The sequence below is a fragment of the Telopea speciosissima genome, chromosome 4 (genome assembly GCF_018873765.1).
Source record: "Telopea speciosissima isolate NSW1024214 ecotype Mountain lineage chromosome 4, Tspe_v1, whole genome shotgun sequence".
Lineage (NCBI taxonomy): Eukaryota > Viridiplantae > Streptophyta > Magnoliopsida > Proteales > Proteaceae > Telopea > Telopea speciosissima.
The window spans coordinates 19,806,399-19,834,015 of NC_057919.1; the positions used below are offsets into that span (position 1 = coordinate 19,806,399).

At 40.3% G+C, this 27,617-nt stretch overlaps 1 protein-coding gene across 2 annotated transcripts; it reads right to left on the reverse strand.

Moving 5' to 3' along the window:
* Positions 1 to 3,663: 3,663 nt before the first annotated feature.
* On the reverse strand, positions 3,664 to 27,219 carry LOC122658040 (eukaryotic translation initiation factor 5B-like). 2 transcript variants are annotated; one of them, XM_043852895.1, is made up of 12 exons: positions 23,900 to 26,797; positions 23,665 to 23,772; positions 23,461 to 23,561; positions 23,275 to 23,365; positions 23,085 to 23,195; positions 22,927 to 22,992; positions 6,290 to 6,349; positions 5,296 to 5,853; positions 4,355 to 4,474; positions 4,131 to 4,250; positions 3,925 to 4,029; positions 3,664 to 3,803 (listed from the first exon to the last, which is right to left on the reverse strand). In XM_043852895.1, the coding sequence occupies exons 1-11, from the start codon at positions 26,651 to 26,653 to the stop codon at positions 3,964 to 3,966; spliced, it is 4,155 nt and encodes a 1,384-aa protein (XP_043708830.1). In that variant the 5' UTR covers positions 26,654 to 26,797; the 3' UTR covers positions 3,664 to 3,803; positions 3,925 to 3,963. The 2 variants fall into 2 exon arrangements, with proteins under 2 accessions (XP_043708830.1, XP_043708831.1); XM_043852896.1 differs by lacking the exon at positions 3,664 to 3,803 and adding an exon at positions 27,030 to 27,219 and having other exon boundaries at positions 3,811 to 4,029; positions 23,900 to 26,710.
* Between the last annotated feature and the right edge of the window lie 398 nt (positions 27,220 to 27,617).

Below are 27,617 nucleotides of genomic sequence, written 5' to 3' on the forward strand. Positions count from 1 at the left end.
TTCTTTTGTGTTTGGCTTGATTAGTTTATTTACGTTATTGGTTTTGTACATATTCGATCATTGTGTTTCTCCATTTTGGGTGATCAGTGATATACTTTGATTGCCAGATCCTTCGGAATTTTTCTATCATAATCAAAATAATTGATACAAGAATTTCAATCCCAAAGTTCCCCTGTGGGTTCAGAAAGGTCGGTGAGCCAATTGTGAGGTTGGTTAAATCCTAAATGTTATTCTCAAGTATATGGGCAAGAGATCAATGTCTGGTTGCGTAGTCCCTAATTATTGTGGGGGCCAATGAGAGTCCACATAGGAGCATTAACATGGATGAGATTTTTTATTTCATGGGCGTCAAGGGGTTAACTTTCACATGCTCCTGTGTTTGGGCACAGGAGCCACGACACAAGATAACGTTCACACACACATACGTAGACGATATATATGACAGTTTTCCTCCACCCATAGAGGACGATTCATTCACCATCTTATGGTTCACAAACCCCTCCTAGGGTTTTAGTATGTTTCAAAATACCCTCCTGATACCCATTCCTCCCCTCTCCAAACTCTCAGTGAATTGGATCTCATTCACCGTGGGTAGAGGGAAATTCAATTATATATATATATATAAGGTGGGTGGTCTGAATGGACAAGTTGGGAAAGATTGTAGGGGTTATGAAGGTATACATAGAGGATATGGCTTTGTAGAGAGGAATGAGGAGGGGATCTCAGTTTTAGATTTTGTTGTGCCTTACGAATTATCCATTGTAAATACTTACTTCGAAAAGAGAGACAAATATTTAGTTACCTTAAAAAATGGGCATCATACTAGTCAAATAAATTTCTTCCTAACTAAAAGGTCTGATAGATTGTTAATTTATTATGTAAGGATTCTATAGTTATACCTGGGGAGAGCCTAGCTGCACAATGTGGATTAATGATTATGGATATATGCATCACTATGCAGAATCGTAAGAAATGTGAACTTATTTGCCCTGGGTTAAGGTGATGGAGTTTAAAAGAAGATACTTTGAAGTCATTTATTGATAAAGTGGTTATACAAGGAAAATGAGACTTTGAGGGAGACACTAATATAATGTGAAATGAGATGACTACTTGTATTAAGAAGGTTGCTAAAGATGTTCTAGGCGAATCAAAAGGAAAATGCCATTCCTCTAAGGAGACTTGGTGGTGGGAAGACAAGATTTAAGTAGCCATTAAGACTAAGAAAGCTAATTTTAAGAAATGGCAAAGGACTAACTGACTAAGGATGTAGATGATCTACAAAAATATATATTTGTCAGAAATGAAGCTAAAAAGATTCTGGACAAAACAAGAGCGAAGAAATATGAAGATCTTTTTAACAATATAAGCACAAAGGAATGGGAAAAAGATATTTCTGCACCCTACTTAATGAAAACACTTCGAGTAATAGTGTCCCGAAGGACTGCATTACCCATAACTACACAACATGTCATAGATTTATACGAAAACTTAGGGTGTTTGAAGTAAAAGAAGCTTTAAGGAGGATGAAAGTAGACAAAGCACAAGGCCAATATGAGGTCCCAATAGAAGTGTGAAAGAGTTTAGGAAGCTGTGGCTTATCTTGACTAACCAAGCTATTTAATAAGATTATAAGCACAAAGAAAATGTCTGAGGAATGGAGGAGAAGCATTGTGGTTTCAATTTACAAAAATAAAAAGGATATTCAAAGTCGCAATAACAATAGAAGTATAAAACTAATGAGTTATACTATGAAATTATGAGAGGGTTATTGGAACCCACTTGAAACAAGAAACTACTATTATTTGAAAACCAATTTGGTTTTATGCCAAGAAAATGCACAACAAGAACAATTTACTTAGGAGACTCATAAAAAAATTTAGAGATTGCAAGAAAGATCTCCATATGGTTTTTATTGACCTATAAAAAGCTTATGACATAATCCATAGATAGTTAATTTGACAAGTACTAGAAAAGAGAAGTGTTTCAAGTAAATTTGTAGACCTAATTAAAGATATGTATAATGGTACGGTGATTAGTGTAAGAACTGTTGTAGAATAAAAATGTGATTTCCCAATCACAATTGGATTACATCAAAAGTCAGCTTTAAGTCTTTATTTGTTTGCATTTATCATGGATGATTTAACTATAAACATTTAAAATGAGGTTCCTTAGTGTATGTTTTTTGTGGATAAGACAAACGCAAGGATTAACGTTGGAGTTATGGAGATGAACCTTGGAGTCAAAAGGTTTGATATAGTATATGATGTTTAACTTTAGTTACACTATAATGGATAGAGGAGGTGAAAGTTGACAAGACAAAGATTTTACAAAGTGATAATTTTAGGTATCTGAGCTCAATCATAAATAAAGAATGTGATTGTAGGCGTGTCTTAGCCTTCCCCTTAACTTGTAGTTGGCATATGGGCCCTTGAGTAGGATAGTGCAAAAAAAATTTTTAAAAAATAAAAAATAAAGAATGTAATATAGATGATGATGTTTTACACAGGATTAAAATATAATGGATGAAATAGAAAAAATGCATCCAAAGTGTTCGATCAATGTATTCCTTTAAAACTTAAAGGAAAAACTTTATAGGTAAGCCTTACGATCGGCTATGATGTATGGTGCAAAATGTTACATAGTTAAAAAACATCATATAGATAAGCTAAGTGTAGCAAGGATGAGGATATTGAGATGGATGAATGGCAAACCTAGGTAGGATAACATTAGAAATGATTATTTTCATATTGATTTTGGAGTAACTCTCACACAAGATAAACAAAGAGAAAGTCATTTGAGGTGGCATGGCCATGTTCAATAGATGCCTTTGGATGCTTTGGATGCTACGGTATGGAAGAGTGATTTTTTATTTTGATTCACATTGAATGAGCTAAAAGAACCAGGGATAAACCTAAAATGACCATAGGAGAAGTGGTGAAAATAGAAATGCTTAGCCTAAGCCTAGAATCAAGTATGACGTCGAATAGAGTTGATTGGAGGGGCAAAGATCCAACCCCATTTAGTTGGGATAAAGCTGAGTTGTTTGTTTTATATAGGAAAAAGAACATTGCCTGATCACGTGACATCTGCATCAAATATAAGAATACACAAAATTACCACCCTACCCCCATGAAATAAAAAATCTCATCCACTTCAATGCCCATGTGCGTGCTCTCATTGGCCAGGCTTAGACTGAAGGCTCAGGCTGGGTCTAACCTGAGCTTGGGCCTGAAAATCTTAACACGGCCCCGATCTACGATTGTAAAGCACTAAAGCCTGGGCCCTATTTTTCCGGGATAACTTCGGATGGAGCCAAATTTACACCGTAAGTGGGCAAGCAGAACACATTTCGAAACTCAAATAAGACAAAATTCCAAACCTCTGTACAAGTCGTCTTCCATTGGTTTCGAATAAAACCATCTGGCCTACCTCTCACAGCAATGAAGAAATTTTAGAAGTAAAAAAGATCCGGGGCAGTATTCTCTGTGCCACAGCACAGCCTACGCCCAGGCACATGGGGTGGGTGCAATGATCACCCTGCCCCCCTTGCACAGACTGCCCATGTGCCTGAGCGTAGGCTGTGCAGCAGCACAGAGAACATTCTCCCAAAATATCCTATAGACAGTACCGTGGGGAATAACCCAAAAGGGAAACTAATTCAAGTCAAAGTTGGGCCGAGGGAATTTTTTTTTTTTTTTTTTAAATCTCATTGAAGCTTCATTGACCATTGGTTATCCTCGAAATTTTACTGCTCTGACAACCTTTTCTCTTCCCCTGGTTCCTAATATATTCCAAACCTCCAGACACCCAACCTTCCCAGACCCATTGCTCTTCATCCCAGAGATCAACATCAAAACTTTGTTTCCTTGGAGCACCTGAACAACCTGCTTTCTTGAGCCTGAGAAGATATCGGTTGCAATAGTGTATATTACAGGAGCACAGTCACTGTGTGATTGCTAAAGTTCATTGTATCCCGAAAAGGTTCTTTAGCTTCACCACCAGCCTCCACTCCTCGATAGACAGTTCATCCTGAACATAATTGGTTAGGGAATTGGAAAAGAAAAATTAGGTCAATACCTAAACAGCCATGATAGTAGAAGAAACACTACAGGCGGATACAAGGAAATTACCCGATAATTAGCTTTTAGCACATCTATAGATTTCCTAGTGATGTGGCTAACAAGCTCATCATCCTCATCAAAATGTCTCCCAAACATCTTCTGTTGCTCCTCCGCATTGGTGCTAGCAATCTGCAACACAAAGATAATGAATTAGAACCAATTAAGCTGACTCTTTAAGACTAAAAGATAAATATTTGAAACACTTGTGATCCCCCACTAGACTGCCCCCTTACCTTTATAGCTACCTTTGACCCTTTCTTGGCTACATCAACCTGTTTGTGGTTTATTTCAATAGATGCAATTCGTCCAATATCAATGAATTCCCTCGAAGGAATACATATTGGCGACCCAACCTGAGAGCAATGCAGTTGGAATTCAATTGTTACATGAAAAATGTTAACAGACGCCTGATCAAAGAAAGAGTTTAATAGACATAAAACAGGTGGTCCGGCAGCCAACCCTTCACCCAGATTCATCTCAATTTCTAACCCACCTAACCCCTTTTTCTACTGGAAAACATAGTTTCAATTGTCCATAAATTATAATTAGCATTTAATGTGACTGACACAAACTTTAGGTGAGTAAAATGTAAAAAATGTTGAACTCAGAGAGAAACAGTTCGTTGTCAAAATATAAACAAACTCCCAAGCTACATGCTAAAGCAAAACTTCAAGAACCTTTTCCTTCACGATGTCATAGTAAGATTCCTAATTTCTAATTCCCGGTCGCGAATCTTGTTGCCTTCACAGAAGCCAAAAATGTATGTTATGCACACAGGATGGAAATAATGACAAAAAGAACAGAGGTGATTACTCTAAAATCTCTCAGCTTTGGCCCCAGGACTTTGACAGTAAAATTGAAGGCCTAGCATAGGGAAAGACAAAATTGGGTCTCATCACACTATACATCAGTCGTTGACAAAAATATTTTGTCCTGGATATTCATGTCAAGTCAAGGGTCAGCAGTCAGCTGTAAAATTGAACTTACTGATGTTCCAAAGCTTGAAACCTTAAGACTTGCAGTCAGAATCGAGAGAGTTAAATGAGAGGGGACTTAACTCAGGAGTAAATTGGGTCCACAAATTGATGGTTCAAATACCATGAACTGGCCAAAATGAAACCTGGCCAGGTCTTGTCATCAAAGAGAGTAAACAAGAAACTGAACCATTGCATACCTTAGCTATGCCTTCGACAACATCAACCCCCAAAACGATAGGGTCCTTTTTATTGAAAATGCAATTTGGAAAAATCTGCAGAACACATGGAAATACTACTTCTTCTGCAGCTTCCTTCTTCTTTTCTTCCTTCAGATTATCAATGTAGTGCTTGAACTGGTCAAACAAATGATAAATGATATCAGCAATAAATATCTTAACTCCAGTCTCTTCTGCCAGCTCACGAGCCTCAGGTGTCACTTTGACATCAAAGGCCAAGATGGTGGCATATTCCTTCTTCTTCTCAAGCATGACACTGGCCCTCATGACATCCTTCTTGTGTACAGGACCTATGCTTATACCACTGACAGGTATATTCACTGCTGGGCTCTTCAAGAACTCCAACAATGCTTCCAATGAACCAAGAGTAGAGGCTTGCACACAAACCCCCTCGCCACTCTTGTCGATTCTGCTCATGACTGCCCTCATGTCTTGCATTGCTGCTTCTTTGATGTCTTCCACATCATCATCAGGTCCCACCACATACAACCCAGTGCCTGCAATGGCATGTTCAAGACCCTGCAAGTAACAGAATATACAAGAGTCCCTCAGAACCCCACTCCACAAGCATGTGTCCGAACTACCAGCATAAAGTACAGCACTCTACAAATTCATGGCCATGTGGGTGCTCAACTAGGCACTTATTCGCATTTCAGGAAATTCACTGGTTATTGAAGTGCATGACAGAAAAAATATGGCTGCTTTGCATGGAATTTTGTTCCGAAATTGATAGATTCAATATAAAACATGCACATTAACTTTTTGGAAATATAAAATATCACGTTAAAAAAAAAAAAGAAATAATATGGCTAAGGTATCAAATATGTGCATTTTTACATATCCTTCAAATATATGCCATAAAAATGTGTTTTCACAAACGCACTTCACATGCTTATTACTTATATGAATAATATCCAAATCAACAAGCTAAGATCATTTGGGAAGCTGACATTACCTGTGCTGCGATCTTTACACCCTGTGCAGCCTTCAGCACTTTATGTTGCAGGTATTGTCCCTGAAACAAAGCAAAATATCCCTTGAACATATTTTACTGCATTCAAACTTTGGTTATGTGCATTGTCGAGAAATCTTGTGATAGTTGAAGGCTTTGGCTTACTAAATGAACAAAGACAAGTTTGAACTACACTAACACAACTAGAGCAAAGATTAATGAAAAACATTACATAAAACATTAAAAAAAAAAAAAAAAATCAGAACGAAAATAGTCATTTGGTGTCAAAGACCATTAGCAAAAGAATTCATACCTAATAACATAATTCAAGATAATGAGGGCAGGCTTGGTGCAACAGTAAAGGTTGCTCCATTGTGACCAAGTAGTCATGAATTCAAGTCTAGAAACAGCATCTCTGCGAAAGCAGGGGTAAGGCTGCATACATTATGACCCTCCCAAGACCCCGCAGTGGAGGGAACCTCGTGCACTGGGTATGCCCTTTTTAACATAATTCAAGATAACAAGCCCATTCAAGAAAAGTAGTATTCTAGTACGTCAATAGCATCTTTAGTTGAATCTGTTTCTCTGTGTCTTCTTTCTAATTTATTGGATATCAACTGAGACAGGAACTAGCAACCATCTAATCAAACTAGAAAAGGCCGGCCATCAAGAACCGCATTCCATGATTACAATGACAAATAGGCCAATACATTCCTAGAAACCCCCTCTTAAAAGTCAGCTAATGCTACACCTACTTTAGGATCCACAAGAACAAGATTGCTCAACTTTGGTCTAGTGTGATATGGAAACATTCGGATCCTCCCTATCTCCTGATTGAGCTTGTGTAGGTATATGTTGCCTGGTAGGGCTGATAGTAGTACACTGTGTGGGACGGAGTAAGGGCCCTTCTCACCTCCTACGAGTTGTCCGGCGGAAAAGAGTTTCTGGGTGGGGTAAAAGAACTTGGGATCATCGACCTCTTCCTTAAAGATTGGGATGAGTCGATGTCAGTCAATGGTGTGAAACTTCCTGATGTCGAATTCCAAAAACCAGCGAGAGGTTCCCCATTCTTCTTTGATCCGTCTTAGGGACGAGTGGAGCCTGGACCTGAGCGGAAGTGCGATGTGTCTGGAAACTCGGGATCGCAAATGGATTCAGGTATATAACTTCGATCATAGGGATCAATTTCTAATCGCGTAGCTTCATAAACTCGTTGTTGAAGTTCCGGCAACTTGTTCCCTCGCCGCTACACTAGGAGAGAAAGCTCTGTGAGTGCCCGAATGTGAATGCCTTTCTTCTCTCTACAATATGGGATAGCTCAACGCCTGATGGTTGGTTAAACAGGATGGATCAACTAAGCCCTCTCGGGGGCTTGCTTAAGAATAAGAAAGAGGAATCTCATGTAAATACCAAGGAATAAGGTTTGACAAAGAAGGAGTATTTCTATCGATCGGTCATGTCATATAGGCCCGAGTCGGACATCCAATTGCTTCTATTATCTATGTATTGAGCATAAATGTGCAACACCTATTGTTTTTTAAATTGGGTGTCAATATCAGCTCATAGTACAATGCATGGCTCATGGTTCAGTTATTGACGTCTGGTTCAGCTCTTGGTTCATAATTTTGGTTCACTTAATCACTTCCTCGGTTCATTGGTTCAATATTCTGACACTGATATAGCCATTAAATGTCTCAGATATAGTGTTAATTTATTCATTAGTTGAACAGCAACTTTGGTGCATGGTGCATGGTGCATGGTGCAAGTACATGGTGCATGGTGAATGTGCAAATCTCTTGTGAGTTGTTGTTGGATAATGGTGGGACCAGCCCAACATTTTTGTTTCAGCAGCTATTTGTTTAAGGAGTGGTGTCCTATATGGACAAAGTTTACATATGATATGAAATATGTATTAAAATGGGGGAGGAAAGAGATTACTTGCTGCTGTCCTATGATAATTAAGAATTTAAGAATCAATATACCTTCTTGTGCATGCACAACCTTGTGGCAGCCTGCGGTAACAAGGAGTATCCTAAAAGTAAAAGGAGTTCTTTTGTGCGTGAATGCCTAAGGAGGAGTGACCAAGAGATATATACAAGAAGGGGTATCAGCAGTTGAATTCTAACAGAATAAGTCATGCATGGACAGTCCAGGTGTCTGCTAGATTAGATTGAATGAAGATGGAGTTACTGTTCCCATAGGACTCGTACAATTCAGCAAAGTCCTATTTGTTGATCTGGATATCAAGATAAGGTCGGCAAGGACTTTGTGTGTTAATCGTTCAGCTGGTTGTCCATATGCAATGACAGGTTTCAGTAGTTGAAAAGGATTGAAACACTTGGTGGACTGAAATTGCATTCAATTGATGGTCTTTCCACATGAAATATCCTAGAGAAATAGAGCAGTGCACTAGTACAGCTAAGTTGAAAATTAGAAGACATAAATTGTGGCTGGGATTTCTTTTCTTGTGCGTGGATTGGAACAAAGGATGGGCAGCTTAGCTTTTTGAAATTAGGTAGGGCTCCTACTGTTATTAATCCACATGAGATGCAGGTTCGTTTGCTGTTATATTCTATCTGTTACAGCAGGGCATAATATGTATAGTGCAGCAGCCAGCAAGGAGTCCAAGTAGGATGGACTCAATCACCTGGACAGCAGGGTTCTACCCACAAATCTGGTTTGATTCGACCCCTCTTTTTTGCTGGAATTTAAGAGGACCCGAGAGTCCTAGAATATCAAAGAGTTGTCTTGTGTGTGGAAGAAGAAAGAAGATTTGGTTACATACAAGTACAGCAAGGACAAGAGGAGGAAAGAGGAGTTAAAGAAGAGGGAGACCAAGAATTTCAAGACTCCCATCATGCATGACTATGAGATCTCTATTGTGGACTATTGTATGTATAAAAGGGCTACCTTGCGAATTTCAGGTTGTGCGAGCAAGCTACTTTGATCATCCGGTTTGCTGTTATGATGCATTGAAGGAGGAGGAGAGAATTAGAAAGATTAATGGCCTCAGGTTCCCTGGTTGTTTGCTTATTTGAGTTTTGGAATATCAAGGTTACCTGCAGGCAGAATAGTTATTCTCTTGGTGACATTGCTGCTGTGATATGAGTGCTCTCCATTATGCATTGAATACAGCAAGAGATGTTAAACAGAGATAGGGCAGAGAAGAATCAAGCTCGGGTTTCCTATAATTACTGCAACCATTTTGAATCCGAAAGGGCTGAAGTATTTCTGTTATAGTTGCTGCTATACATGTGCTACAGTTATGATGTTTCAAAGTCCTATTTGCTGGTACAAGGAGTTGAAAATCTAAAGTGCTTCAAGTAAGTTGCTGCTACCATATTGAGGTTCGGTTAGATATTGAGAATGCCTGCATCTGAAAAATTGATTATGTTGATGATTTATGCATTGCTGCTGTCCATTAAATTTGTTACTACTCTGTTGCTGTCATATTGCTCTGGGAATTATCTCACCTTGTCTGATAAGGTGTTCGTGGAGATTAGTTGAAGACACAGAAATTAGGGGTTTATTTCTGATTTATTTTTTGCCATCAATTTTTCATGTATAATTACTCTGGTTTGGGTAAACATCATGTACTAGGTGTTTTCATTGTAAACCTTTATTTTCTAGTGATTGCTTGTAAACATTGTTGCATGGGTGCGTGACAAGTGTAGTTGGGGTTGTAGTTCCACACACAGTGGGTGTTGTGTTGAATTTTGGTAATTGGTAAGGGGTGGGTGCTAGTGGAATTATTTTGTATTGTGCAAATACATACATGCCACTTTTCAAGTTGGTGCTCGAGTAGCCATTGCACCGTAGATGTAGCCTTTGGGTGAACCACTTAAATCTGAGTGTGCTTTGTGGATTGTGTTTGTGATTACGGGTATTTGTTGACGCGAGTGCACGTGAGGGAACAATTTTAAATATCACTTTCATCCCCCCCCTCTAAATGATCCACTGGGTGTAACAACTTCAACAATAGTTTTCCACATGACGGTACAAAAGGAATCTTCAGATAATTACCGATCATAACAATCTGAGTCATATTAGCAGAGTGGAAGAATGAAGACCAGAAGTGAAATTCCCAGTATCATTTAGTGCTCAATTCCTCACTGCCCAACATCAGAGAGGCATAAGCACGTGGGATAGCTATCCAGATCTCCAACAAGGCATCACTGAATGAATGCTAATTTTTTCCTTGGGGGGGGGGGGGGGGAGGGAGGGTGACGCGATCCCGGATCAAAATACCCTATTTGGGTTCACTATGGGGCAACCAAATAATAGAAGACTCAAATAAAAGGATTAGTGGCAAAACTGCAATTATTTAGGAGTTTATAAGAGTGGCAGGATTGTAAATAAAGAAAAACCTTAAAGGATAACTTAGTAGTAAGGTAAGGGGAGGGATATAATGGTGATTAAAGAATAAATGTTAGAGGTATACTAGGTATTGTACTATTGTGGAAACTAAGGACATATGGTAATTAGTTTAAAAGAAGGGGAAAATCAGGAATGGAGAAGTAATAAATGTTAGAGTTTATGTAATAAGGGTACTTTAGGAACTAGTTTATTGTCTAGTTGTCTTATATTATATTTTCTCTTTTTTACCTTTTACCTTCCTAGGGAGGTGTATGCAATTCCTTACATCTTATTAGCGAAGTAATATAGGTGTGGTAGAGACAATTCTCTCACACCCAACATTCCACCATCTTCTCCACCATCTTCTCTCTTCTTCTTCTCTTCTCCCTCTTCCTCTGCTTCTCCAACCTTCTACTTTCATCTTTCTCCTAGTTCTTTTACATTCTTTAACTTCCAACTTGGTATCAGAGCACACATTGTTGGTTTGAGAGTCGAGTTACTTACTTGTTCTTCTTTTCTCCTCTCTTTGGAACCCTAGGTTACAAAGGGGTTCCAAGGAAGAGATTATTCTGTGAAATGTTTGAAGAAACTTACAAAGAACATGAACGAGGACCATGGATACACTTGGAGGTCAAATCGAGCAAAACCAGCCAAAGAGGAAGTTACTGATCTGGCTAGCTTTGGAGCTGAAGTTGGGCCCTTTTGGATCGACCTAGGGTATACTTCCATTCCCTTTTACCAAAACAAAAAGGGTAAACTTCCATTCCCCCATGATCTTGTTCCATGATTTTAAGAGTTGTTACTCCACAACTCATTTTTCCTTGGTTTTCAAGTTACCGCCAGACCCTGTTTTTCTCTGTTTTGCCTGTCAAATGGATCTGTGATGCTTCCGGCTGCTTGGTGGCAGTGAGGTAATGAGGTATGTTGTTTGAGCTTCTCTAGTGGTTGTGTGATGAAGCTATACTTTGAAGAATGTGGTGGAGTTGAATTTCTTTGAAATATTTGCCTTGTTTGGTTGTTGGATTGTGTTTACCAATGGTTGAAAGGCTTTTTTGGGTTGAGAATATACTCCTCATTTGACTTTGGGTACTAACCGTACTTTGTAAGTTTGTTTCTTCATCATGTCTGGGATCAATGAATCCATAGAGTTTGTTTAGAGCGGTGCTCCTCCTACTCAGGTGGTTTTTGAAAATCCAAATACCCAGATTTCCATTGTGAAGTTGGACAATATCAACTACTTGGACTAGGCACATTTTGTAAAGCTTTCCCTCCGGAGTAGGGGGAAGCTAGGGTATGTTATAGGCACCGTCAAAGCCCCCAATCCAAATGACCCAACGTATCCAAAATGGGAGACTGATAACTCCACAGTTATGACTTGGCTTATCTTCTCTATGAAGCCTGAGATTGGGAGGAGATTTATAAGAAAGGAAACTGCCAAGGACATCAGGGATAGTGTGTCTAAAACTTTTGACCGAGTTGGTGATTCTGCTAAGGTGTATCAAACTATCAACTTCTCCAGAAGATCATTACCATGAAGCAAGGGGATACTGGGATAGGTCTATTTCTGAATTTTATAATACTATCATTGGTCTTTGGGAAGAGTATGATCATTATAGGGATCTTCAACTGTCCAACCAAGAAGATGAAGCAAAGGTTTACCGAACTATTGAGAAGGAGCATGTTCTTATTCTTCTTGGTGGCTTGAACCCGGAGTATGAGCCCATCCGTATACAAATCTTGGGCAGGTCTCCTCTTCCATCCCTAGATGAGGTGTGTAGTTATTAGTAAAGTGAGGAGACTTGCAGGGTAGCCATGGAACTTGGTTCCTCCCTTGGGCCGTCTGCTCTTTCTTCTAACTTCCAAAGAGGTTGGCGTGGTGGTGGCAGAGGTCAAGGGCCACCCCGTGGAGATGACAAAGATAGGCCCAAATGTAATTGTTATGGGAAACCTGGGCACACTAGAGAGAGGTGTTGGGTTCTTCATGGTCGTCCCCTTGATCCATGTGGAGGTCGTAGAGGGGGGGAGCTAGAGCACATTCTGTGATGACTGAGACTGATACTCTGGAGTACTCACCTAGTATACAGGCTGATTCCAGCTCACTCACCAGGGAGGATATTGCTGCATTTCGCAGGGTCATGTCAGAGCTGGGTAGCTCATCTTCTACATCTATAGTACCAAACTCCTCATCTTCAGCTTTGCAAACCTCCACATCCTCTTCTACCACAGCCCCATCTTGGGTCATTGACTCTGGTGCCACTGACCACATGACTGTTACGTCCCACTATTATGATTCCTACTCCATTTGTTTTGGTAGGGACAAGGTTAAGGTGGCTCATGGCTCCCTTTCCTCCATTTCTGGTAAGGGCAGTATTCCTATTACATCTTCCATTTCCCTTGATTCCATTCTTCATGTGCCTAACTTTGCCACTAATCTCTTATCTGTGATTCACTTAACTAAATCCCTGGATTGTTGTGTCACTTTTTTCCTTCTCACTGTCTTTTTCAAGATTTGGTGATGAAGAGGATTATTGGCAGTGAATGTGAGGAGAAAGGGCTCTATCTTCTGGAACCTCGAGCACCTTTTTTGCCCACAGATCAGTCTTATGCGTGTGGCTATAGTGATAGTAAATCTGTGGATTCTGTAATCCTATGGCATCAACGCCTTGGTCATCCATCTTTTGTTGTAATGAGGAAACAGTTACCTCATTTATTTTCTTCTTTTTCTTCTTCCCATGTCTTTTAATGTGAACCATGTATGTTTACCAAATATTGTCGTTCGTCTTATCCATATCATGGTAATAGATCTACTGTTCCTTTCCACATTGTGCGTACTGATGTTTGGCGACCCTCTCCTACTACCTCTTTATTTGGCTATCACAACTTTGTTTCATTTGTTGATGATTATTCCTGCACTACTTGGACTATTCTAATGAAACATAAGAGTGAGGTCTATGATGGATTCAAGATTTTTTATCAAATGATTTTTACTCAGTTTGAAACTAAAATCAAACTGTTCATTCTGACAAAGGGGGGAGTACATGTTTGGTCGCATCCAAAACTTCTTTACTGATAATAGCATTATCCATCAGCTGGCTTGTGTTGACACACCCCATTTATTGGAGGTCACTCGGAGTTTTTTATTTGGCATGCATGTTCCTAAAACTTTTTGGTCTGATGCTCTTCTTGCCGCTTCTTTTTTCATCAAACGCATGCCTACAAAACTCCTTGGTTCCAAATCTCCTTTGGAAACCTTGACTCCTCAAGTTTCTGCTTTCTCTCTTCCTTCCAAGGTCTTTGGGTGTGTTTGTTGTCCATGTTAACATATCCTCTCGGACTAAACTTGGCCCAAAGGCTCTCAAATGCCTCTTTCTTGGGTATTCTTCTAACACCAAAGGCTACAAGTACTGCCATCCTTCCTCCCACCGGCGTATCCTCTCCAAAGATGTCACCTTCATTGAATTTGTGCCTTTCTTTGCTCATCAACATCCTCTTTAGGGAAAGAATAGTGGGAGTGAAAAGCCTGCTCATGATAATCCCTTTCTTTCTCCCCTACCTATTTATCCTTTTATACTTGACATCAGGAAACACAAAGAAGTAGATGTGGTTGATATTGGTAATTAGTACGTTAGTGGTTCTGGTAATGAGAAAGAGCCAATTGTGTACAAAAGAAAGAAAGAAAAAAAAAAAAAAAAAAAAAAAGGCCTACCAAGAGTCCTCTTTGGATCCACATCTTGAGATACATCCTCCTCAGTTAGGTGACATCCCTTCTCTTCCTTCTGATTTAGACCTTCCTATTGTTGTAAGAAAGGGAAAGAGAGTTTGCACTAATCCTATAACCCAGTTTGTTTCCTATAATGCTTTCTCTCCTACAGGTGTTGCTTTTACTGTTGCCCTCTCTTCTGTATCCATTCCCAAGAATGTCACTGAGGTTATGTCTAACCCAAAGTGGAAGCAAGCCATGTATGAGGAAATGATGGCTCTTAAAAAGAATGGTACTTGGAAATTGGTAGATCTTCACAAGGGAAGAGTTCCAATTGGATCTACACAATCAAGTATCGGTCAGATGATGCGGTTGACAGGTATAAGGCAAGGTTGGTGGTCAAAGGGTATAGTCAAGTGTATGTGATTGACTATCAGGAGACGTTTGTTCCTGTGGCTAAGCACAATTCTATAAGGGTTCTCTTATCATTGGCAGACAATAGAGATTAGCCATTATATCAGTTGGATGTGAAGAATGCCTCCCTCCAAGGTGACCTGAAAGAGGAAGTGTACATGCAAACTCCACCCAGCTTCAAGCTTCCTTCAATTGAAGGAAAGTGTGTATTCTCAAGAAGGCACTATATGGCCTCAAACAGGCTATTCAGAAGAATGGGTATTCCCAGAGTTAAGTTGATCACACCTTGTTTACTAGGCGAGGCAATGGCACCATTACAGCCCTAATTGTCTATGTTGATGGCATTGTAGTAACTGGAGATGACAGGGCTCAGATAGCTATGTTGAAGACCTATCTGCCCAACAGTTTGAAACCAAAGATTTGGGACCCTTTAAGTATTTCTTGGGAATTGAAGTGTCAAAGTCCAAGAAGGGAATCAACGTATGTCAAGGGAAGTTTGCTCTAGATTTGTTGAAAGAGACAGGAATGTGGGGCTGCAAACTAGCAAGTTCTCCAATTGAGTAGAACCACAAGCTAGGAGAAGATTTTGGCCCCTCTCTTGTTGATGCAAGGAAGTACCAGAGGTTAGTGGGAAGCTCATCTATCTGTCTATGACTCACCCAGATATTTCTTATGCAGTGGGAGTGGTGAGCCAATTTATGCATGCTCCCAAGAGTAGACACTTGGATGTTGTATACCGCATTCTCAAATACTTGAAGTCCTCTCCAAGGAAAGGACTATTGTATGTTAGGCACAACCATTTGAAGATAGAAGGTTTCACAGACGCTGACTGGGCTGGATTCATCTTAGGCAGACGGTCTACATCTGGCTATTGCACATTTGTAGGTGGTAATTTAGTTACATAGAGAAGCAAAAAAACAGCCTGTTGTAGCTAGATGCAGAGGAAGAATTTAGGGCAATGGATCATGGAGTTATGAACCCATATGGTTGAGACGATTGGTCCAGGAGTTAGGGTTTGATACTGAAGGACCTATCTATGTGGCTCTACTGCGACAACAAGGAAGCTATAAGCATTGCTCACAATCCGGTGCAACATGACTAAATAAAGCACATCGGAGTGGACCGGCACTTCATCAAGGAGAAGATAGACATTGGCAGCATTTGCACTCCTCAATAATGGAAATAATCTTCCTGATACTCCCAAAAAATATTGTGTCATCCATAAATGGCGGATTAACAAATCTTGACCTATAATATTCCCTTTTCCACTTCCTCGGAAAGTATACAAAAGGTATACACTAAATTATGAACCAAACAGGGAGATAACCACCATGTCTAAAACCTCTTTTTGCTCCCCTCCCACCCACCCCCCCCCCTCTACCCCTTAAAAAAAAAATATTTGAAGGAATGCCATGACGAATATCGATCAATGGACCAAGTAAATTCATACTCTGATTCACCTTTCCCATCTAGACGAAAAGCCCTTTGCATTAGAGAGCATGAATGAAGTTACATTACCTAAAATGATCATTGGCCTTCTTTAAATCAATCTGCACTCAAAACCTTTTCTTGGGAGGCCTCCTTACATTTCCAACTCATTCATTTGTTTATCCTCCCAGTGGCACCATGGGACCAGGTTACCGTACCATCAAGAGCTTCACTCAACGTCCCCGGTGAGAGATCACCAAAGGTTTTTAATGAGGCTAATAATTCTATAATTCCCGAGGTCATTGTTTATCCTTCTTCGGGTACAAAGATAAATCAACGAGGAAAAGATAAATCCATACAAGTGAAAAAGATTAAGACAAAATTGGCTGAGAATTACAAAGCTACAAGGAAGGGCAGGAAGGAGTTAGAGAGACTGACAATAATGTCAGAACTACAACCAAAATGGCATATTGGGCTGAAGTAAAGGAATCTATATGGATGATTCATGCCAATTGGTAGTCTGTGATTCCTCCACCCTTTTTTCGCAAGCGAACTTTGACACTTCTCTTTTACCCTTACACTTCTCACTGTGAAACTTCTATCTCACTCCCTCACTCCTGACATCCCCTAACTTTGGCAAGGCAACAAACAAGTAAGCTCTTACCGCTTCTTTGGCAAAGGCTACTCGCTCGCGGTAGAGCTGTCTTTGCTAGCTTTATTGCTGGCTCGGCGATTCCATCGTTTATAGTAAAAAAGAAGAGTAACAAGAGGTTTTTCAAACCAGAAATTGTCTTTATCTTCATCTTCTTTAAGTATGCCTAACTTCGAATTTTCTGGATTTCCATCCAGATAAGAATTTTTTAAAACTGGGCTACTTTTATAGGATGTCTCTTTAAAATGAAAGTGGAATTCATCCTTTGTTTTTTCATTCACTCGGATCTCTTTCGTTTCATCCATTTTGTCCAGATCCTCCTTTTCTTCCGAACAAAGGGAAGGGTAAGGGTCTTCTTCGGTGGAAGTGTCGGCGGATAAGATGATTCCCAATCAACAACCACCTCTGTTGGGGGTTGCAAAGCCCAAATTTGATGGGAGTCAAAACCAGGTTCAGGAATTGGAAGCTCTATTAGTCTACCTTGTGGCTTGACGGAGAGTGTGGATTTGGGTCAAACGGGAAAGGGCTTTCACTCGAGCAGAATTTTCAGTTTAAATGCAGGTTTACATTCTGTTACATGTAGTAGAAGCGAGCAAGTAATAGTGGAGAGTGATTCTGGAAATGTTATTGTTTGGATGCTAACTAGTCAGAGAGTCATGGAGGTTCTCACACTTTATTCAATTTGATAAACATTTAGCACCTAGACTGAATTGTTTGGCTGAATGGAATTCCCAAACACCATTAATGAGTTGGCGGAGTGAATTGGTTAAGATGGGGGTTGTTCGTTCTAGTCTCCTTGATTATGTTTAAGTAATCTTAGTTTTTGAGCTATAATCCTCCGTGTGTTCCTTTGTTTTACTATCAGTTGTGGTTTTCTTTTTCTCTGCTTGGAGTTTGTATTTCCTTCATCAATCAATGGGCAAGCCTTGGTGCAACGGTCAAGTTGCGCTATTGCAACCTGTTGGTTGCGGGTTCAAAACTTGGAACAGCCTCTCCTGCGAAGCAGGGTGTAAGGCTGCGAACATTTGCCCCTCCCAGACCCTGCAATAGCAGGAGCCTCATGCACTGGGTAGCTCCTTTTTTTTTTCTTTTTTTTTTTGACTTGTAAAAAGAGGTAGAATGGTAAGAATGAACAATTAGCAGGGGGCATGATGCAAATGAGTCACCTAGAGGGCTTATTTTTGTGGAAATAAGCCTTGGGTTGGGTTATGTGCATTCGGCCTTTGATTCCATGTGTTTTCTTTGTAATGGGCCACTTTATTGGGCCTAAAATGTGGGTACAAGGTAGTCATACGGGATTAGGCTTAGTAGTAGCTTATTTGCATTCCTAGTTCAAGTAGGAATAGTTAGTTAATATTTTTTTTTTCCGGGTTTTTTTCACGTACCACCCCTGAGGTTTGATGTAATTATGAAAACATCCCTCAGTTTTGAAAAATTCTACGTGTCCCCCTGAGGTTCTTAACAGGTAACACATAAGCCCATTCCGTTAGTCTAGGACTAACAACGTTAAAAGAATGGGATGAATTGATAAAAATGCCCCTCCTAGTTGGGAATGAAAACCATTCTATCGTTCAGGGTTTGAAATTTAGGGGAAAATCCCAAATCCCATCTTCTCCTCTGCACAATCTTCCTCCCGTGTCATCTTCCCCAATCGTGACCTAGAAGAAGAATCACCACCACCGCTGAACTGAAACAACCCAGCGCAATGGTGGTCTGAAAGTCATCACCCCATTCCGCTTCTTGATTGTGGAAGGAATACTCGAGGATTAGGAAAGTAAAAAAAATGGAAACAGAGGATCAACAGGTCAGCAAGAGCAGCAAATCATCGCAGTCTCCGGAGATGGAGGAACTGCTGATCGATGGCGGCGTCTCCATTGAAACTTACGAGCTTCATCATGCGGCATCCACCATAGTTGAATCGGGGGAAGGTGATTACCCTCCGTTGAAAAGCTTCACCGATGTCAAATTTGTGTTTTGGAAAGAGTCAGTGAAGCTGTGGGTCATCGCTGGTCCTATCGCTTTCAACATACTCTGCCTCTATGGGCTTAACTCTTCCACGCAGATCTTCATCGGTCACCTTGGTAATATCGAGCTTTCCGCCGTTGCCATTGCCTCGTCCGTCATCTCTAACTTCTCCTTCGGCTTCCTGGTAAGCCACTTCCACTTTCTCTCTAAGCCTCTATCACTTCTGGTTAATCCATTGGTTTTTTACTGGTGTGATGGGTTCCTTATTCTGCAATTTAGGATAAACCCATTTCACTTTCAATTTAAGCTATTTTTTATTGCAGCCATCATGACAACAGTTGGGCCTGTGCTTCAGACCTTCACACTCCCTAATCCTCTTGCAAACTGGTTTCTCTTGCCACCGCCAACAGTTTCATCATACAAAGCCTTGAATGTTTCAGGGCAGGTAAATGAAGCTCCTCCTCAGCTTCCATGGTGTTCCCTACAAGGAACCTGCAACTCATCTTCCCCAAATCGTTTGGGGAAGATGCGTTGCAGGTTTTTTTTTTCTTCTTGTAAGGGCATTTTTGTCAGTTCACTCCTTGATTTTAACACTGTTAGACCTAGACTAACGGAATGGGGGTATCTGTTAACTGTTAAGAACCTCAGGGGAGCACGCAGAATTTTTTAAAACAGAGGGATGTTTTTATAATTACGTCAAACCTCGGGTGGTAAATGAAAAAAACCCTTTTTTTCAACAAAGTTGTTATAGCTTTTTAGTACTCCTATTCATAGTAGGAGTTTGCTTTCAGTTTTCCTAGTTAGAATAGGAGTTTTGGTTTCAGTCTATTTAAGCAATGTAAGGCTCCTAAGCCTCTTTCATGATTTGATTAATTAAAGTTTTGAATGCTGTTTAGCCTTGAGAATCTGTGAGAGTCAGACTGGGTGAGATACACTGGCCTGCGATAGGCTTCTTTCCACCTGAGATAGAACTTCATCTTCCTGTTTATACTCTGTTTTTCTGCAACTGAATACTCTTTTGAGTTCTGTCGATTAACATGGCTGCTGGATTGTATTTGATCACTGATTTCAAAATGAAATATTATTCTTCAATCTATATCAGATTCCTAACATCAGGTAAAGTCAGAACAAAGCTTAATTTCAGTTTTAACAAACCAGCGAATGCTCTGTTTTTCTGTCTATTTCAACCTGGTTTGATTTGTTAATTAAATCTGATTTCGTAACCTGTTCAGCCCCAACTTTTGGGACATCAAAGAGCATCTCCTAGGTGACCTTCGACCTTAGTTTGGTGGGCATCAGATCAATATCTTGGCTGCTATCTGAAATCACGCAAAACCTGCAAATTTTGGATTCCAGAATTTGGATTTCAAAATTAGTTTTATCCTAGCCACTTGATCGATCTACTTGTTAGAGGGTTTGGATTAGATTGTTGAAATAGAGAATCAACCCAAGTTTAATTCAATTCCGTTGGTCGGATTGGATTTAATTTCAGTTGCACTATTTCTGGGATCTCCGCCCGTGAGATCACTGATTCACTGTTTCCTAAATTACTCCCAAACTACTCATCAGATCATTCCCATCTTTTGAAGGGTGTCTATCTGATGCAGGCAAACTATGGTGGACCCCCCCCCCTTAATGAGGGAAACTATGGGGGACCCCCCCCTCCTAATGAGGACATCAGCCCAGTTGATCCCGATTTTCTGGTTCTTTTGGTTCAATAAACCAGCCCCAATGTGAGCCACCATCCAGCCAGCCAGATTGTTGTTACTGTTCACACAGGCACTGTTCACATAAACAGTACCTTGGGGTCCCATATTGACAGCTGGCTTTGAAGAGATGCTGCCAATAGTTGTTAGGATATTAGATATTAGTTTCTATTTACTTGTTTTCTTAGGCAGCAAGTTATTTCCTTTGTTTGGATTATTGTTAAGCAGATTCTAGTTCCCTTTTTGGTTTCTATTATTTGTTAGACAAAAGATTGAGTTTGTTAGTTAGTTCCTAGTTTGCTTCTTTCTTGGTTAGCAAGTTATGAAGATAAATTAGAAGTCTTATTTCAGTTAGAATTTTCCTATCTTAGAATTTCCTTTTGTAATCAGTGTAAGGCTATTTAGATAGCCTCCATCGATTGTAAAGATTTATGGAATGAAAGAATGAATTGAAGCCTATGGCTGTGTGCGTGTGCAATCCCCCCCCTCCTCCTTCAACTTCTTCTTCTTCTCAAGGTTTCTCCTCTTCTCCCCCTACTGCTTCTTCTTCTTCTTCTTCCTCTCACGGTGTCTTCTTTCCCCTGCTAATCAGTTTTCTTCTAAGATTTCCCCTCTCCTATTCTGTCCTCCATTATCTGGTATCAGAGCCCAAACCTGGGTGAATCTCTTCCCCTCTCTCTCTCTCTGATTCTTCATCCTCTCAGTCTCTCTTCCTTGCTCTTTCATCAGTCTCACTTTTCCCCATTCTATTCTTTGTCCTTCTCTTTTCTATTTCTTCTTCACTGCAGTTGTGACCGAACCTCAACAGCAACCATACCACCAAGCCAAACCCCACCCCCAGCAAACCCTATCCCTGTGTCTCCCGCAATCTCTCAACCCCATCCTTCACTCCCACATTTAACAACAAAAAAGAAAAGCCAATCCTGCTGTTACCACAGCACCCTTCCCCTCACTTCCGACCCCCACAACAACTTCCGCTGAAACCCCACCCATCGTTACACCACACTTCTTTTTTCTCTTTAGCTCCACTACCCAAATGAATCCTGAAGACTTGGACAGAATACTTCAATAAAATGAAGAAACCACAAGAGCGCTTCAAGTAAACCATGAATTGTTGAATGATGAGTTAAAACTCCATGATCAGAATTCGATCCAGGCAATTCCATTGGCAGATGAACATCAAAAAATCGTGACTGTTGGTCGCATTGTTGATCCATTTGATTATGTGCTTCCACATGGTTACTTCAACCAAGATTTTTGGGGAGTGTGTTTTATACAAGTTGAACACTGATAGTTGGCGTCGATCACACGATTTTGATTCTATCGTTCTACAAAACTCGTGGACGAGTTTTTCTGAACTCCGGGAGAATTGATGCAGGGAAAATACGATGGAACCCCCCCCCCCCCTAATGAGGACATCAGCTCAGTTGATCCGGATTTTCTAGTTCTTTTGGTTCAATAAACCAGCCCCAATGTGAGCCACCATTCAGCCAGCCAGATTGTTGTTACTGTTCACGTGAACAGTACCTTGGGGTCCAATATTGACAGCTGGCTTTGAAGAGATGCTGCCAATAGTTGTTAGGATATTAGATATTAGTTTCTATTTACTTGTTTTCTTAGGCAGCAAGTTATTTCCTTTGTTTGGATAATTGTTAAGTAGATTCTAGTTTCTTTTTTGGTTTCTTTTATTTGATAGATAAAAGATTGAGTTTGTTAGTTAGTTCCTAGTTTGCTTCTTTCTTGGTTAGCAAGTTATGAAGATAAATTAGAAGTCTTATTTCAGTTAGAATTTTCCAATTTTAGAATTTCCTTTTGTAATCAATGTAAGGCTATTTAGATAGCCTCCATCGATTGTAAAGATTTATGGAATGAAAGAATGAATCGAAGCCTAAAGCTGTGTGCATGTGCACTCCCCCCCCCCCCCCTTCCTTCTTCTACTTCTTCTTCTCAAGGTTTCTCCTCTTCTCCCCCCTGCTGCTTCTTCTTCTTCTTCCTCTCACAGTTTCTTCTTTCCCCTGCTAATCTGATTTCTTCTCAGATTTCCCCTCTCCTATTCTGTCCTCCATTACTATCCTTCCTATTAACTACTGTTTCCTAGAGTTTGGTGTTATTCTGAGAGATCTGAGTTTTCAGTCAATTTTCGGGTTTCTATTTGAGTGGGGTTTTGACTTGGGATTCTGTCTGGGAAGGTTTTAGAGTTCTTTCTACCTACCCCCACCCCCACCAAGGCATCTAATCATACAGTTCATAGAAGATACATACATTCAAACCCTCTTAATTTACACATATATCTATGCCATTATCAACTTCCTAGGTTCAATATTATCAATTCTTTACTCGGTGCTCATATTATGAAACCAACCAAGTAAGATGCGGACAGAAACAGAAGCATAGGGCCAAGAAGGTAAGACCATCTCACCTTAACCCGGATCTCCTTCATTGGATGGGGGGTCAGTAAAGCACGGATTGTGGTAACAATAGACCCCTAACATGGAAAAAAAGGACAAATCAGAAACTTCAAACATTTTGTAAACAGGATAGATGATACATATATGATATATCTTTCAGAAGGCTGACCTGCATGCCACAAACAACTATTTGATCCCCTTCATGAAGAACACCATTGACTAATACAACATCAATGGTTGTTCCCAGGCCTTCAACAACTTTAACTTCTAAAACTGTGCACTGGTGTACAGTCACAAGCTGAAATTAGAACCACAAGTTTTCACAATTATGACAAGCATGCAATTTTGAGAAAGAGTACCTGCACTTCATTGCTAAACATTAGCTTTTCCACCATAGTTTTTGAAGTCCATTGCACCAATAACAGAAGAAGATCTGGGATGCCCTCCCCACTATTATATTTACACATAAATCACAGATATAAGAAGTGAATCAGATCAGAAAGTGGTTTCACCTGAAACCTTAAACAAATATCCACGGCACTTACCTGATTGCACTTGTAGGTACAATACTGAAAGTTTCCCCCATTTCTCGGTTTTTGTAATACAACTCAGTATTCATGCCCTGCTCCTTGAACTGTGTGACAATCTACATAAAAAAAATACAGAAAAATAGAATAATAAACAGAATTAGTCCAGTTAGCATGACTGAAAACCTCCACAGTAGCGTAAAAGCCTAAATATTTGTTTACCTGAGTCAGCCTCATTTTGAACTCATTTTGCACATCATTTGACTGTTGCTTCAAAGCTTTCTGAATAGGTGCGTTGTGGCATGTCTTCCACCCATATAATCTATCCACCTTGTAATTGAGGGGCAGAGAACAAAAAAGAAAAGGGGAAAGGTTAGAGAGACACCCCCACCCCAAGAAAAAGATTCACAATTTCACCAAAGCAATAATGAACTGCAAATTAACTAGTTGAACATACCTTATTCAATGCAACAATGAATTCTGTGTTCCTCATTTTCAGAAGGTTGAGGGATTCAATTGTCTGAGGTTCCAGGCCATGCATAATGTCAACAACTAAAATTGCAATATCACATAAACCTGAACCCCGCGACCGTAAATTTGTGAATGACTCATGCCCTGGTGTATCAATGACCAAAAGACCTGGGACCCGGAGCTTTGCATCAGCTTTTAGTTCTTTGGTTCTTTCCCTTATGTTTTCTGCTGGGAAATAGGTTGCACCAATCTGCTGCGTAATTCCTCCAGCCTCACCCAACTGCACATTAGTGCCTCGGATGCAATCTAAAAGCTTAGTCTTACCAGTATCAACATGGCCCATAATACAGCATATTGGGGAACGGAGGTTGTCAGGGCTCCGGTTAGAGACAGCCTCTGCATGCCGTGCTTCTTTTTTCACTGCAGATTCTTTTCTCACATTATTATCCGTAACTTGAACTTCATGGTCTACCTTACTTTCAAGATTCTGATTTTGCATATGTGGAGGAATAACTTTTTTAGAAACTGCAGTTTTGGTTTCTGCAGCAGGGGCTTCTACATCCCCAGAAACTGGTGATGTGAGACACTTAGCCTCTCTTTTCACCACAGGCTCAGACTCCTCCTCATCAAAAGCACTCTTAACAGGCAAATTCACTGCAGTATCATCCCAGCTCTTTGCATCCCATTCATCTTCATCTTCATCTTCCTCTTCATCTTCTTCTTCTACCCCATTCTCTTCAACTACTTGCTGAACTTCTACTTTCTCTTCAATTTTTGGCAGCTCCACTTCTTCCACTTTATCAGCCTCTGTAACCTCAGCAGCAGTCTCTTGGTTTTCGTTAGCCTCCACATTTTCTACAGCCTTCCCATGAGCCAAACCATTAACTTGTGCATGAGATGGCCTTGCCTTTTTTGTCTGATATATTGGCCGTTTTGTTGGTCCACTAGCATTGTCTGCAGAGGAGAGTATACCACCACCTTGAGAAAGAAATTGATTCCTCATTGCCTCCAATCTACGAGCTTCTTCCTTTTGCTTACCAGTCAAGAGCTTGCCCTCCTGTTTTTTCTTCAGAAGCTTCTCTTTTTCTCTCTCCTTTTTCCTGCGCCTAGCCTCCTCAGCCAGCTTCTCAAGTTCCTCTTGCCGACGACGTTCCTCTTCTTCCTTCCTCAACTTCTCTTCTTCTTCTCTCTTCTTCCTCTCTTCAGCTTCTTTACGCCTTGCCAGTGCCTCCTGCATTTCTCTTACATGCTTTGGAATTTTCTTGTCAGAAACTTTGGTTTTTGTTTCTTCCTGTTTTTCTTCCTTTACCTCCACCATGGCTGCAGCAGCAGCTGCTGCTTTCTTTTCTTTTTCCTTTTCCTTCTTCTTTTTCTTCTTCTTCACAGCAGCAGAGTCGCCAATTTCTTCAGCTTCCTTTTCCTCGCCTTTGGAATCAACTGAGCCAACTTCTTCTGGCTGAGTATGAACCTTTGTTTCTTCTAGATGGGGAGCAACCTTCTCCTCAGGAGGAGCAGTAGGTTTGGGAAGGGGAGGGCCTTCACCAAGTTCAGCAAGAATTTTATCCAAGTCATCCTGCTCCTGGGCTGTCCTTCCACCTTTCTTCTTCTTCTTTTTGTTCATAGATGACTCCATTATATCATCGCTGCCCTGCTTATTCGCTTTGGCATCAGCGGCATTCTTATCATCACCCACATTACTACTGCTACTCACAGAAGTTTCTTCAGGTTCTTCATCACCGAGGCCTACATCAAAACTGGATTTTGAAGACTTCTTGGATTTTGAAGATTTCTTCTTACCAGATAAAGAAATTGTTGGGATGTCATCATTCTCCACTACAGTTTCATCAATAGTTTCATCAGCAGACCTAGTGACCAACTGCTGTTCATATGTAGACACGTCATTGCTATACTCTTCATTAAGAAGTGTGCTGGCGATCAAGTTACCGCCTTTTTTGGCTAATTTTGAAGACTTCTTCTTACCAGAGAATGTAATAACAGGAGCATTATCGTCCTCCTCTTTATTTTCATCCTTGGCATCATCCCGTTCATCTAGGTCACCGAAAGCAGATGAAGTAGACAAGCTACCACTCTTCTTCAAAGATTTTGAAGACTTCTTCTTACCAGAGAAAGCAATTACAGGAGTATCATCATTCTCAATTTCATCTCCATCTGTTGGTTGCTGGTCAGGTTCATTAATCACAATACCATCCCCTTCATCGAGAGCATCAAAAGCAGATGTAAACAAATTGTCCTTCTTCTTTAATGATTTAGAATACTTCTTTTTCCCAGAGAAAGCAAACACTGGCCCATCCTCTCCATCACTATCATCATTCTCTTTATGTTCATCTATGTCCTTAACATCCTCCTCTTCAAGGACATCAAAATTAGCAGAACTAAACACATTATTACCACCCTTCTTCGATTTGGATTTCTTCTTACCCGTGAAAGCAATTGCAGGAGTATCCTCTTCCTCTTCTTCAAGTAGCTTGTCTTGCTCTTCATCTCTAAGTTTCACCGACCTGGAGGTGCCCTTCTTGCCCTTCTTCTTCCCAGCAGCCGGCATGGCTACATCCTCATGATTCTGTTCCTCAGGACCCATATTCTGTTGATCCTCAGACAAGTCCACCCCCATGGAGTATTCATCATCGTCGATGAGACGCCCCTTCTTCCTAGCTTTAGTCCCACCCTGAGATGCAACAGGGTTCTCCTCTTCCCGGACAGTTGGCTTCTTTTTACCCATTGACAATATTACACGATTACCTTAACTATAAAAATCGAACTCAGAAAAATGGTCGCCCTGCAGAATTAACAAGACATTCAATAACGACAGCTGAAAACCTAAGAAAACATAACCAGAACATACGGATCTTTCCTTGGAAGAGGTAACCAGAGTGACATAAATTATCAGAACTATCTTACCGGCATAAAATAATATCAAACCTCTACTAAAAGAGAAAATCTAACTTACCAGATTTTTAAAAAAATAAAAATAAAAAAATCTAGAGAGATGACGAAGGTACAGTAACGTAAAACCACAAATATTCGCCGCCAACGAAAACAAATGCGATTCGATAGATGTAAAAGGGAAATGATGAAGCAAACGAATAACTGATCACCTGTGATGCCTTGAGAATTCGAAGACAAACCAACTACAGAAGTATTGCGCTGATGTCGGTTCTTTCGAACTGATGAGATATCGGCGAATACTAAGCAGCTTACTGTTGTAGTACTTGAACTATCAAGCAAATCCTGTATAAACCACAGAAGGAGAAAACAACTGGAATAAACTAAAGACGAAAATGTAAAACAGGGGGAACTGGGAAGGGATGTGGACTGGAGAGAGATTAGGGATCCTTATATGGGCTGGGCCAGAAAAATATATATCCGATTGGACCTCTTCCTTGTCTATAGGAAAATGCTTTACTTAGTTTAAGCCCATGTCAATGAACGGAACGGTATTTGACGATATTTGACCCGAAGGACCAAAAGCAATATGATCTGCCACTTGGACCAAGTGAATCATTTGTGAATTAATTGAGCGATTCTAGGAAGCATTGCTTCCATAATGGGGCCACCATCTAAAAGGGTGCTCTAGGGCTGATTGATTTTTTTATTTTTTTTGTGTGTGTGTTGGGGGGGGGGGGAGTTGGGGGATTCCTAAAATGGATGAGGAACAGGACTACAGGAGGTATCGGAGGGGGGTT

Bases quoted from the DNA above. Each gene is read 5' to 3' on its own strand.
- LOC122658040 (XM_043852895.1), bottom strand. From the start codon at position 26,653: ATGGGTAAAAAGAAGCCAACTGTCCGGGAAGAGGAGAACCCTGTTGCA. The intron at 23,773-23,899 runs GTATGTTCAACT...CTCAATTACAAG, and splicing joins TCATTGTTGCATTGAATAAG to GTGGATAGATTATATGGGTG. The intron at 5,854-6,289 runs GTAATGTCAGCT...TGTTACTTGCAG, and splicing joins GTGTAAAGATCGCAGCACAG to GGTCTTGAACATGCCATTGC.